Source organism: Nicotiana tabacum, chromosome 1 (genome assembly GCF_000715075.1).
Source record: "Nicotiana tabacum cultivar K326 chromosome 1, ASM71507v2, whole genome shotgun sequence".
Classification (NCBI taxonomy): domain Eukaryota; kingdom Viridiplantae; phylum Streptophyta; class Magnoliopsida; order Solanales; family Solanaceae; genus Nicotiana; species Nicotiana tabacum.
The window spans coordinates 32,749,051-32,761,714 of NC_134080.1; the positions used below are offsets into that span (position 1 = coordinate 32,749,051).

The 12,664-nt window shown below is 40.4% G+C and overlaps 1 protein-coding gene across 1 annotated transcript; it reads right to left on the bottom strand.

The window, feature by feature from the left end:
• Positions 1-2,452: 2,452 nt before the first annotated feature.
• LOC142162388 (zinc finger BED domain-containing protein RICESLEEPER 2-like) lies at positions 2,453-3,010 on the bottom strand. The gene has a single exon (XM_075218737.1). It carries the CDS (start codon positions 3,008-3,010, stop codon positions 2,453-2,455), a length of 558 nt encoding a protein of 185 aa, XP_075074838.1.
• Between the last annotated feature and the right edge of the window lie 9,654 nt (positions 3,011-12,664).

Here is a 12,664-nt window from a genome sequence, read left to right on the forward strand (position 1 = left end):
AAAAAAAAGAGAATAAAAAAAGTAAAAGGTAAGTTTTTTTTAAACCACGGACAAAAAATATTATATAATTTTCGTGTAAATATTTTGTTCCTCTATCTGCCACGACCCGAATTTCCCGCCCTCGGTAGTTGTGATGACGCCTACTAATGTGAGCTAGGCAAACCAATTATTGAACAGATTACCTTTATCCATTTTATACTCTTTTAGCATTTATAAAGCAATAATGTAAAAAACAACGGAAATTTCATTAAGCGGAAGAAATGTAGTAAAATATCTGAAGTATGAATCTAATACAACTATTTAAGCCTTAATCATCCAGAACTGGTGTCTACCACAGACGATCTAAGAGTGCTAAATATAAAGTCTGAAAATAAAGATAAACTATTTCCGAATCAAAGAAATGAAATAGGAAATAAAGGATAGAGGAGACGCCAGGGCCTGCGAATGCCTGCAGCTCTACCTTGTATCTCCGCGTGGACTGAAGGTAGCCACCCAAATGCTATGGTCCAAGAGCTGCTCGGGATCTGCACATAGTGCAGAGTGTAGTATCAACATAACCGACCCCATGTGCTGGTAAGTGCCTAGCCTAACCTCGGTGAAGTAGTGACGAGGCTAGGACCAGACTACCAAATGAACCTGTGCAGTTATATAATATACAACGGAAAATAAAACAGGAATAAACAAGTAAATATGGGAGGGGGTACATGCTGCGGGGGTGTATCAATATCAACTGTAAATCGAGAGTAACGACATAAGGACAACTTAGAATTCACGGCAAAACAATAAGAAACTTGTATCCCATCTATAAACACTTTGTATCAACAGCTGTTGCGGCGCGCAACCCGATCCCAATATATAACAACACTATTGCGGCGTGCAACCCGATCCATATCATTTATCATTGTTGCGGCGTGCTTCGGAAACCTCAAACTAGGGGTGGGCGTTCGGTATTTCGGTTCGGTTTTTAGAATTTCGGTTCGGTATTTCGGTATTCGGTTTATCAATTGTGTATACCAAATACCATACCAAATTATTTCGGTACGGTTCGGTATTTCCTATTTTGGTTCGGTACGGTATCGGTACGGTTTCGGTTTTTAACAATCAATGCTAATTGCTAACTGCTAAGTTTTAAGTGTTGTGCTAACAAGTAACAAACAGTGGACTATGCACTGTTTTTCAATATATAAGTGGACAATTGGACTTTGGACATGCACAGCACAAGAACGTGCACATGGCTGAAAGCCTGAAACACCAACACTGTAATTTTCACTCTAATTTGACACTATAATTTTCACTCAAACTGTAAAACAAGTGCACAAGTGCACAACGTGAACGTGCACAAGCAGTCAAGCACAACTGCACAGTGCACATGGCTGAACTGAAACCTGAAAGCCTGAAACTGTGACAAGTAACAAACAGTGGACTATGCACTGTTTTTCAATATATAAGTGGACAATTGGACTTTGGACATGCACAGCACAAGAACGTGCACATGGCTGAAAGCCTGAAACACCAACACTGTAATTTTCACTCTAATTTGACACTATAATTTTCACTCTAAAACTGTAAAACAACTGCACAAGTGCACAACCACAAGTCCACAACGTGAACGTGCACAAGCAGTCAAGCACAACTGCACAATGTTCAGTCTGATATATACAATAATTCTGAAACCTGTGCAGTTGTTCACTTCAGTCTGATATATACAAAGCAGTGCACATGGCTGAAACCTGAAAGCCTGAAACTGTGAAACAAGAATAACATCTGGTCATCTGCAGTTGCACAACTATATTACTGCACAAGAATAACATCTGCAGTTGCAAAAAAACATCTGCAATTGCAGAATAATATCTGCAGTTGCACAACTGCCAATTTCACAGTACTGATTACACAGTTAATGAGTTAAACACTTAACACAGTCCAACAATTCCAACAACTTAAACACAGTCCAACAAAAACAGTCTTAACAAGTCCAACACAGTCCAACTGCAAGTCTGCACAGTCTTAACACTTAAACAGTTAAACATAGTGCAACAAAAATAGAGAGGGCATCCCTCAACAAACAGTCATGACTCTTGAGCAGTAGCACGGGGCATGATTGCACTTGGAACCTAAAAAAAATATAAATCATAAGTTAGAATATTATAGTTTGATGATAATAAAACAGAACTACACAATATTAATTATATCATTATCAGTTATCACCAAACAAATAGAGTATTAAACTTACCACTCAAGATGCAAGTTGCAACTATACATCAAACAATGCTAGTAGTGCTTCCATTATTTTCCATATCTAAAGATAATACAACCAAATATGTCATACAAAAGAAAAAGCATGATATATTATTTTGAATTAAAATACACACAAATATTAAAGCTTACCAAGCTCGATTTCCTCAAGATACTTCAAGTCTTCTTCAACATTAATAGGATTCTTCTCTTCTCTAAGCTAATCTTGAAGACAAATAAGAGCTTGCACACATTTAGGAGTCAATGAACTCCTAAATGAATCAAGAATACGGCCACCAGTGCTAAACGCGCATTCCGACGCCACACTAGAAATTGGAATTGCCAACACATCACGACCCAACTCCGAAAGAATAGGAAATCTGGGAGCATGTGTTTTCCACCAACTTAAGATATCAAATTCTTCACTATAAGGCTCTTGTTCTTCACTAATGTATTTATCCAACTCCGATTTAGCACCCCCATTTCCATTGTCTTCCTTTTGTTTCTTCAAGCTAAGATTAGTCCTTATTTTTGATGCACTTATAACACTCCCACTAGGTGTATTAGATGTGTTGTTAGATGAAGTAGAACTAGATGGAGATTGAGGCCAAGATTCGGTTGAATACTTTTTTAGATACTCTCCAAACAAAGAATTCATATAAGCATACACCTCACCATTTATTTTCTTCCCTTTTTCCTCCCCAAAAAGTTCTTCAAGTGCTCCCTCAACATATTCAAATTTGTTACGTGGATCCAAGACGGAAGCAATAAAAATCATTTTATTCATCTTTTCAGGCTCACCCCAATACTTCTTGAACTTTTCTTGCATTTGCTGAGCCATTTTTCTCAAATGTTCATCCTCACTAGCTAAACACATTTTCAAATGACAATAAAGTTCAGATACATCCTCAAAATGAGAATTACAAGTGACATAACGTGAACCTGAAACCTTTTTAGTTAGCTCGTGAAATTGTGCAAGAAACTCTATAACATTCCTCACATTCACCCAATCATCAGATTCAAGAGGACCTGCATTACCACCATCTTCACAAAGATGAAAACATTGATATGCAGAAAATCCATCATCAAAAAGATGCAACTTGTCAAAGGCTTTTTCAAAGTGTTGAGCTGTATCCAACATCAAATAGGTGGAATTCCACCTGGTAGGAACATCCAAACACAACGTTTTGGTACATTCTACCTTTACATGTGCACAACACTGTTAAACTTTAAGGTCCTTGCAGGCGAAGATCTCACATACCTCATAATATTTCTAACACGTGTCACAGAAGCATCAAGTTCTTTCAAACCATCTTGCACAATTAGATTTAGTATATGAGCCATGCATCTCACATGAAGATGTTTACCACTCATCATATTAGTTTTCCACATATCTAACTGTTTAGACAATTCTTTGACAGTGACATCATTTGAAGAAGCATTGTCCACAGTAATAGTGAAAACCTTGTCTAATTTCCATTCAAGCAAACAATCCCTAATAGCTTTAGCCATCTCTTCACCCTTATGACTAGTGATAGGGCAAAAATTAAGTATTCTTTTATGCAACTTCCAATCCCTATCAATGAAGTGGGCTGTCAAACACATATAATTTATTCTTTGTAATGAAGTCCAAGTGTCTGTTGTTAGGCAAATTTTTGGTTGTGCTTCTCTAAAAGAACTTCTTAGAGTTTGCCTCAATTCACCGTAAACTTCATAACAATTCCTTGTTATTGTTCTACGAGAAGGAATACGAAATAGTGGTTGAGATTTTCTCATAAACTTCTTAAAGCCTTCATTTTCTACAAAGCTAAATGGTAGTTCATCAGTAACTATCATCTCAATTAAGGCCCTCCTAACCACTTTTTGATCAAATTTCCAAATTGATCCTTCATCATTTTGGCAAAATTGAAAATTTAGCTTTGTTTGACTATTAGTATTATCTTCTGCAATTTTAAGTGGGTATTCTTTGCATCTAAGCAAATGATTCTTCAATCCTGTTGTTCCATTCTTAGATGAATTAGCAGCATAAGCTTGTTTACAATATCGACACCGTGCTTTCCCAACCCCATTAACCTCAAATTTATCAAAATGGTTCCAAACGTCAGACCTAGGTTGCATTGCTTTCCTTTTCTTGGAATCTTGAGTATCAATGGTGTTGGTGTTACTATCTACCGTAATAGGTAAACTTTCACTGGAACCAACATCACTTACTTTACTTGTATCTTCCATCTATACAAAATAAAACAAATATAAATATAAATGAACAACCAACAAATTAACTACCTAGCTATCAGTAACAATCAACAAATTAACTACCTTGCTAGTTGCTACCCTACACCTAAATCTACAAATTTAACTACCTAGTTATCAGTAACAATCCCAGTGACAGTTATTTTGTAACAAAAATCTACAAATGAATTAAACAACATGAATGTGATACAGATGATATTTTCCTACTAAAGCGAAAAGCTCGCAACAACAGTTCATTCAATTAGCAGTACAACCAAAAGAAAGCGAAACATACCTTTGAAATTGAAATTGAATCGAGCTCGGAACACTGGAACAGGACAGCAGCGTCTTCGAGACTTCGACACTTCGTTTTCCCGGAATTTTTGAGGAGTGAGGAATCGAATCGATTCTAAGCAGTAAGCAGACGAGAATCGTCTACTCGCAGACTGATAAGTGATAAAGTGATATCCTAGACTCGCAGAGTCTCAGTCGTCCAGTCGATGACTCGATTCTCGTCTTCTTCTTCTCGATGATATCTCCACTTCTCCAGTCGAAGCGTGAACTCTGAGTCTGAAGGCAGTAAGCAACTAAGCATTAACGAAGCCCTAAATCCTAATGAGTAATGAGTAATGTAATGTGTACTGTGTAGTGGCTTCAGGCTTGGTTAATCTGACTTGGGTAATTCTACCGGGCTTGGGTTGGGAGTTGAGAGGCTTGAGGGAGCTGGGCCTGGGTGTGAGTGGACTGTGGGGATGCATGGGCTGGCCGCATGGGCCTATAATTGGGCTTAGTAGTATGAATTTTCGGTATTTCGGTTTACCAAAATTGTAGAATTATAAAACCGAAAACCGAACCGAAATACCGAAATACCGAAAATTCATAACCGAATTAGACCGAAAAACCGAAAAAACCGAAACCAAAATACCAAATTAATTTGGTTCGGTTCGGAATTCGGTTTTTCGGATTTTTTGCCCACCCCTAACATATATCATTGTTGCAGCGTGCAACCCGATCCACATATATCATTTATCACTGTTGCGGCGTGCAACCCGATCCACATATATCATTGTTGCGGTGTGCAATCCGATCCACATATACAATCAACAACAATCATAACAAGAGTCCCGAGAAGGGATCAATAAAGAACTACACTATCCCGGCAAGAGAATCAACAGTATAAGTAACTACGTCCCGGTAAGGGAGAAATAGCTATAACCAAACTTGTTCCAACATCTAACTACCTCAGCTAACACCAATACTCAATCATAAGTAATTCCCACGAGAACATTTATAATCCTTGCTCAATACAGAGAATCATCAATTTAAGCATCCGTAGTATTATTTAATAACACAATAAATCACAATTTAAGACTCACGGTCATGCTTGACACCAACGTGTAGATACTCATCACTATGCCTATATGTCGTACTCAACAAGAAACAAGTAGCAAATAGGACACAACTCCTAATCCCTCAAGCTAAGGTTAGACCAAACACTTACCTCGATGCCACAAATACAATTCACGTCTCAACTATCACTTTACCCCTTGACTCCACCACCAATTCGCTTGAATCTAGCCACAAGTTACTTAATTACATCAATAAACGCTAAATGAATCAATTCTAATGCATGAGAATGAGTTTTCTCAAGTTTTACCCAAAAAGTCAAAAATCGCCCCCGGACCAACATTGTCAAAACCCGAGGTTCGAACCAAAACCCGATTACTCATTCCCCCACGAACCCAAATATATAATTTGTTTTGAAATCGGACCTCAAATCGAGGTTCAAATTCCCAATTTTTGAAAAACCTAGGTTCTACCCAAAACACCCAATTTCCCCCATGAGAATCATTGGTTTTGAGTTGAAATCATATTAAAAGATGTTAATGATTGAAGGAAACGAGTTCAAATTGACTTACAATCGATTTGGAAGAAGAGTTGTCTTTGAAAAATCGCCCAAGAGTGTTTTGGTTTTGAAAGAGTGTGAAAAATGGGAGTTTTTCGGCTAAGTATAAAAGTTGCAGGTTGCATATATGGGAATTGCGAACAGGGTTTGCAATTGCGAAACCCGACCTCTGCTATGTTCGCATTTGCGAAAGCATTGTCGCATTTGCAAAGTCGCATTTGCGACTGAGGTCTCGCATTTGCGACCAAGGAGGATTCCAGGCAGATGCCGCATTTGCGACAGAAACTTCGCATTTGCGAAGAAGGCAGGCCAGACCACCTCTCACATTTGCGATACATTGCTCGCATTTGCAAAACAGGCTTCGCAAATGCGAAGCTTGCAGGCCTGAAGCATACTAGCAATTCCCTAAGTTAAAATTTCACTCCGTGGCCTATCCAAAACTCACCCGAGCCCTCGGGGCTCCCAACCAAACATGCACACCAATCTAAAAACATCATACGGACTTGCTCGTGCATTCAAATCACTAACATAACATCAAAAATTAGGAATTTAGCATCAAAATAATGAAATTTTTTTAAGAACTTCAAATTTCCAATTTTCTCAAAAATGATCTGATTCACGTCGTTTCAAGTCCGTTTTTTACCAAATTTCACAGACTTATCTTAAATCACATATAAGACCTATACCGAGCACCGGAACCAAAATACGGGCCTGATACCATCGAGTTCTAATCACAATTCATTTTCAAATATCATAAATAATTTAAGAAAACAATGTTCTTTTAAAAATTTATTTCTCGGGCTTGGGACCTCGAAATTCAATTCCGGGCATACGCCCAAGTCCCATATTTTCCTACGGACCCTCCGGGACAGTCAAATCATAGGTCTGGGTCCGTTTACCCAAAATGTTGACCGAAGTCAACTTAATTCATTTTATAATCAAAATTTACCATTTTTTACAGATTTTCACATATTAGCATTTCGGCTATGCGCCGGACTGCGCACGCAAATTAAGGTGAGACAGAAAGAGGTTTTTAAGGCCTCGGAACGCAGAATTCATTTTTAAAACATGTACATTCTCTACCTCTAAAATAACCGTTCATCCTCGAACGGATAGAAGAAAGAAGTACCTGAGTCGGGAAAAAGATGGGGATAACGACTCCACATATCGGACTCGGACTCCCAGGTCGATGCCTCAGCAGGATGACCTCTCCACTGAACATGAACATAAGGAAAACTCTTCGATCTCAACTGACGAACCTACCGGTCTAGAATAGCTACCGGCTCCTCCTCATAAGACAAGTCCTTGTCCAACTGGACAGTACTGAAATCTAACACGTGGGATGGATCGCCGTGATATTTCCAAAACATGGACACATGAAACATTGGATGCACGACTGATAAGCTCGGTGGCAATGCAAGTCTATAAGCCACCTCTCCCACTCGATCAAGAATCTCAAACGGGCCAATAAAACTAGGGCTAAACTTACCCTTCTTCCCAAATCTCATCACGCCCTTCATAGGCAACACTCGAAGCAATACCTGCTCACCGACAATGAATGCCAAATCACGAACCTTGCGGTTGGCATAACTCTTTTGCCTGGACTAGGATGTACGAAGCCTATCTTGAATAATTCTGACCTTGTCCAAGGCATCCTGAACCAGATCTGTACCCAACAACCGAGCCTTTCCCGGCTCAAACTATCCAACCAGAGACCGACATCGCCTACCATATAGAGCCTCATAAGGAGCTATTTGAATACTCGACTGGTAGCTGTTGTTGTAGGCAAACTCTGCCAAAGGCAAAAACCGACCCTATGATCCTACAAAGTCAATGACACAAGCTCGGAGCATATCCTCCAAAATCTGAATAGTCCGCTTGGACTGCTCGTCCGTTTGAGGATGAAACACTGTGCTCAACTCAACCCGTGTGCCCAACTCTCATTGAACAGCTCTCCAGAAATGCGAGGTAAACTGCGTACCTCGGTCCGAAATGATAGAGATGGGCACACCATAAAGACGAACAATCTCCCGGATATAGATCTCAGTTAATCTCTCGGAAGAATAGGAGAGCGCCACAGGAATGCAATGCGCTGACTTGGTCAGCCTATCAACAATAACCCATACTGCATCGAACTTCCTTTGAGTTCGTGGGAGTCCAACAACGAAGTCCATAGTGATCCGCTCCCACTTCCACTCAGGAATATCAATCTTCTGGAACAAACCACCAGGCCTCTGATGCTCATACTTAACCTACTGACAATTCAAACACCGGGCCACATATGCAACGATATCCTTCTTCGTTCTCCGCCACCAATAATGCTGCCGCAAATCCTGATACATCTTTGCGGTGCCCGGATGAATAGAGTACCGGGAGCTATGGACCTTCTCTAAAATCAACTCTCGGAGTCCATCCACATTAGGCACACAAACTCAACCCTACAATCTTAAAACTCCATCATCACCTAAGGTAACTTGCTTGGCACTTCTGTGCTGCACCGTGTCTTTGAGGGCACACAAATGAGGATCATCATACTGCCGATCTCGGATATGCTCTAATAATGAAGAACAAGCGACGGTGCAAGCTAACACACGATTGGACTCAGAAACATCCAGCCACACGAATTGATTGGCCAAGCCCTGAACATCTAAAGCAAGTGGCCTCTCACTGACCGGAATATAAGTGAGACTGCCCATACTGGCTGACTTCCTACTCAAAGCATCGGCCATCACGTTGGCCTTTCTTGGATGATATAAGATGGTGATATCATAGTCCTTTAACAACTCCCACCACCTTCTCTGCCTCAAATTTAACTCCTTTTGCTTGAACAAATACTACAGACTCTTATGATCCGTGAACACCTCACATGCCACGCCATACAGATAATGCCTGCAAATCTTCAACGCGTGAACAATGGCTGCCAACTCCAAATCATGAACTGGATAGTTCTTCTCATGAATCTCTAACTGCCACGAAGCATAGGCAATGACCTTGCCATCCTGCATCAACACCGCACCAAGTCCAATATGGGATGCATCATAATAAACTATATAAGGCCCCGAACCTATGGGAAAAACCAACACTGGTGCCATAGTCAGAGCTATCTTTAATTTTTGAAAGTTCGCCTCACACTCGTCTGACCATCTGAACTGCGCACCCTTCTGGGTCAACCTAGTCATCGGGGCTGCAATGGATGAAAACCCCTCCACAAACTGGCGATAATAGCCTGCCAATCCCAAGAAACTCCAGATCTCTGTAACTGATGCTGGTCTAGGCCAGTTCTTGACTGCCTCAATTTTCTTCGGATCAACCTGAATACCCTCTACTGATACAACATGACCTAGCAATGCAACTGAACTCAACGAGAACTCACACTTAGAAAACTTAGCACACAATTGACTATCCCTGGTCTGAAGAACCACTCTAAGATGTTGCTCGTGCTCCTCCCGGTTACAGGAATAGATGAAAATATCATCAATGAAGACTATCACGAATGAATCTAAATAAGGCCTGAACACTCGGTTTATCAAATCCATAAAAGCTGCTGGGGCATTTGTCAACTCGAATGATATTACCAAGAACTCATAATGCCTATACCTAGTGCGAAAAGTTGTCTTAGGGATATCGGGTGCCCTAATCCTCAACTGATGGTATCCAGATCTCAAGTCAATCTTCAAAAATACCTTGGCACCCTGAAGTTGATCAAACAAATCATCAATCCTCGGCAATAAATACTTATTCTTGATTGTAACCTTGTTCAACTACCGGTAATTGATCGAGGCCAACCTTGCACTACTATTGAGTAGCGAGAGAGGGTCAAAGCAGCTTTTACCCGATTAAGGTCGGGATCGATTTCCACAGGGAGCTAGAAGTTGGAGTTGAGTTTCTATCTAATTGAGAGTTGTGTATGTGTTCCAAATTACACTTCTAAACATTTTTTTGGGGTTTTTGTTTTACTTCTAATTTTATCAAACTACAATGCTAAATTAAACTAGAAGAAGCTAAGAGTAAACTATTGCAAGTTGTTCAAATGGTAAAAAGGCACTAGGGTAGTGACTTTCGCCTAGGTGGTCAATTAACGGTTACTTGAGTCTAAGACATGATTGACATATTTGGGGAGTATGATATAACCGTTGCACGATTTTACCTACTCTACACCTCTCGGTGGTTCGAGTGTTTTGCCCGAATTGACTTTCTCAAGACCAATTGGGTATGCAAATTTGCACAAGCAATCAAGGTTCAAGTCGGGTATTACTATCTCTAGGTTTAACCCTTTAATTGGGGCTATCAATATCTTGAGTATGCTCCAATTCCTTGTTGGACCAATTTCAAAGACTTAGGCTTTCTTTCTCAAGAAGAGCCAAAGTCAATTAAACACAAACTAGTGTTTGCAACCACTAATTCAGCAATTAAACATGAAATTAGTCCAAATATCAAACACACATAGACAATCAAGCATCAAAACACAAGACCCATCAATTACCCATACTAGGGTTGAGCTACAACCCTAGCTTATGGGTCTAGCTACTCATAATTAGAGAAGAAAACAAAGAAATAGATGAAGAAAAACTCATATTAATTAATTGCTAAGATAAACTAGAAGATTCAATGTTGAAATGAAGCTAAATTGCTCAAAATAGCCAAAACTATCGAAGTCACGAGCGCAACTTAGTACAAAATCTATCTGATGACCTAAAAATGGAAAAAGAAGCTATTTATACTAAGCTGAAAAATCTGGACAAAAATACCCTGGTGGGGCTAGTGCGGACCGCACAAAATCACGTGCGGCCGCACTAGGGCTCTGAACTTGAAAATCCAACTCTCTAAACTCGGACAATGCGGATCGCACAGAATAGAGTTCTGAAAAACCACTTTATGATTATCGGTCAACACAAGAGTCTCAATGTCACGACTTTCACCATCCTAAACACAACAATTTGTTTTTGACCATGAGATCAAAGGCAAATGTGCTAGGCCCAAGTGAAGTTGTGCTTGAGGCACCCTTAACCACTAACTACTAAAAGCGAAAAGAAAGATGGACTCAAATCCTTAAGAAGGTTGTCACGCCATCCATCATTGGGAAGAGCCACCCGGTTCACACAAACTCCACCTTTGGAAAGAACCGTGACATTAAGAAAACCAAAGGCTTATTACAAACGTTCAAAACAAGAAGCTACGAACACAAATAAGGAGCTACGGAAAGGAAAAATACGAAAAGTAAAATGAATATTTACAATAGGGGATTTAATCGAATATACAATAGATGGGATGAATATGTACAATATAACATAACTTTATATACAGAACCAAAGTAAAATAAAAGTACGAGAAATGTAATGAAATGTTAAAATTATATACAAACCAAAGATGAAAAATAAAGAAAGCATAAAAACTGTCAAATATATACATTAATCCAAATCCATAAAAGTAGGGCCTACCCCCTCAAATGAAAGCTGGCATTGTCCTCAATGCCAACTAAACCAAATAAGCACAAAAAAAGGAGAAAAGGATATAGAGACTCCCTATGGCCAGTATGTCTGCATGGGCTCCTGAGTGGTCCCTAGGTCCTCAATATGCTCGGGAACCTCAGACTCATTCCATATGGCCTGCTGCTATGCTGCTGGGACCTGGGCCTGGACTTGGACAGGCTCCTGGGTGCATCCTGTGGCTGACTGGAGGAGGTCTCCTGTAGGTTTGCCAACTGGATGACTGCATCGTCTGCTTGGGGAATCACCCTCTTCCTCTTGAGAGGCCTATGGGACTGCTCAGGCTGAGGATGAGCTACTGGTACCGGGTCCTGTAGAAATAAGTCCAAAGGAAGATGATTTGCCTTCATCCTGTCAACCTCAACCCTCAGCTCCTTTACAGACTCCTTGGAAGCCCGCGTCTTCCTCAACTTCTTGTGCTCCTTAGCAAGCTCCTTGAGAGCCTAGTTGTGTGAATCAACAACATCCATGAGCACTTTCTGGGTGTCAAGTATTTTCTTCTGGTTGGCCAGAATCTCCTTGAGGGCATCCTCGATAAACTACAAGACCTGCGAAGGCGGAGGTGGAGGTGCCGACTGCGCTTCCACTGTAGTATTGAGGATAGACAACTTGGATGAAGCTGTCTGTATCCAGTTGTTGATGCTGAGAAGAGCCTGGCTCAGTCGATGTGAAGTCACTGGGTAGGCTCGAGAAGAGGGTATCTCGGGATCTGCTGAAGTGGATAGACCAGGAGGAATATCTGCGGAGGTGGAAGCAGGCTGAGTAGGAGCCACTACCAGAACTGGCTCTTCAGACTGGTCAGTTGGAGCAG

Coding starts and splice junctions, on each gene's coding strand:
- LOC142162388 (XM_075218737.1), bottom strand. CDS start 3,010: ATGATTTTTATTGCTTCCGTCTTGGATCCACGTAACAAATTTGAATAT.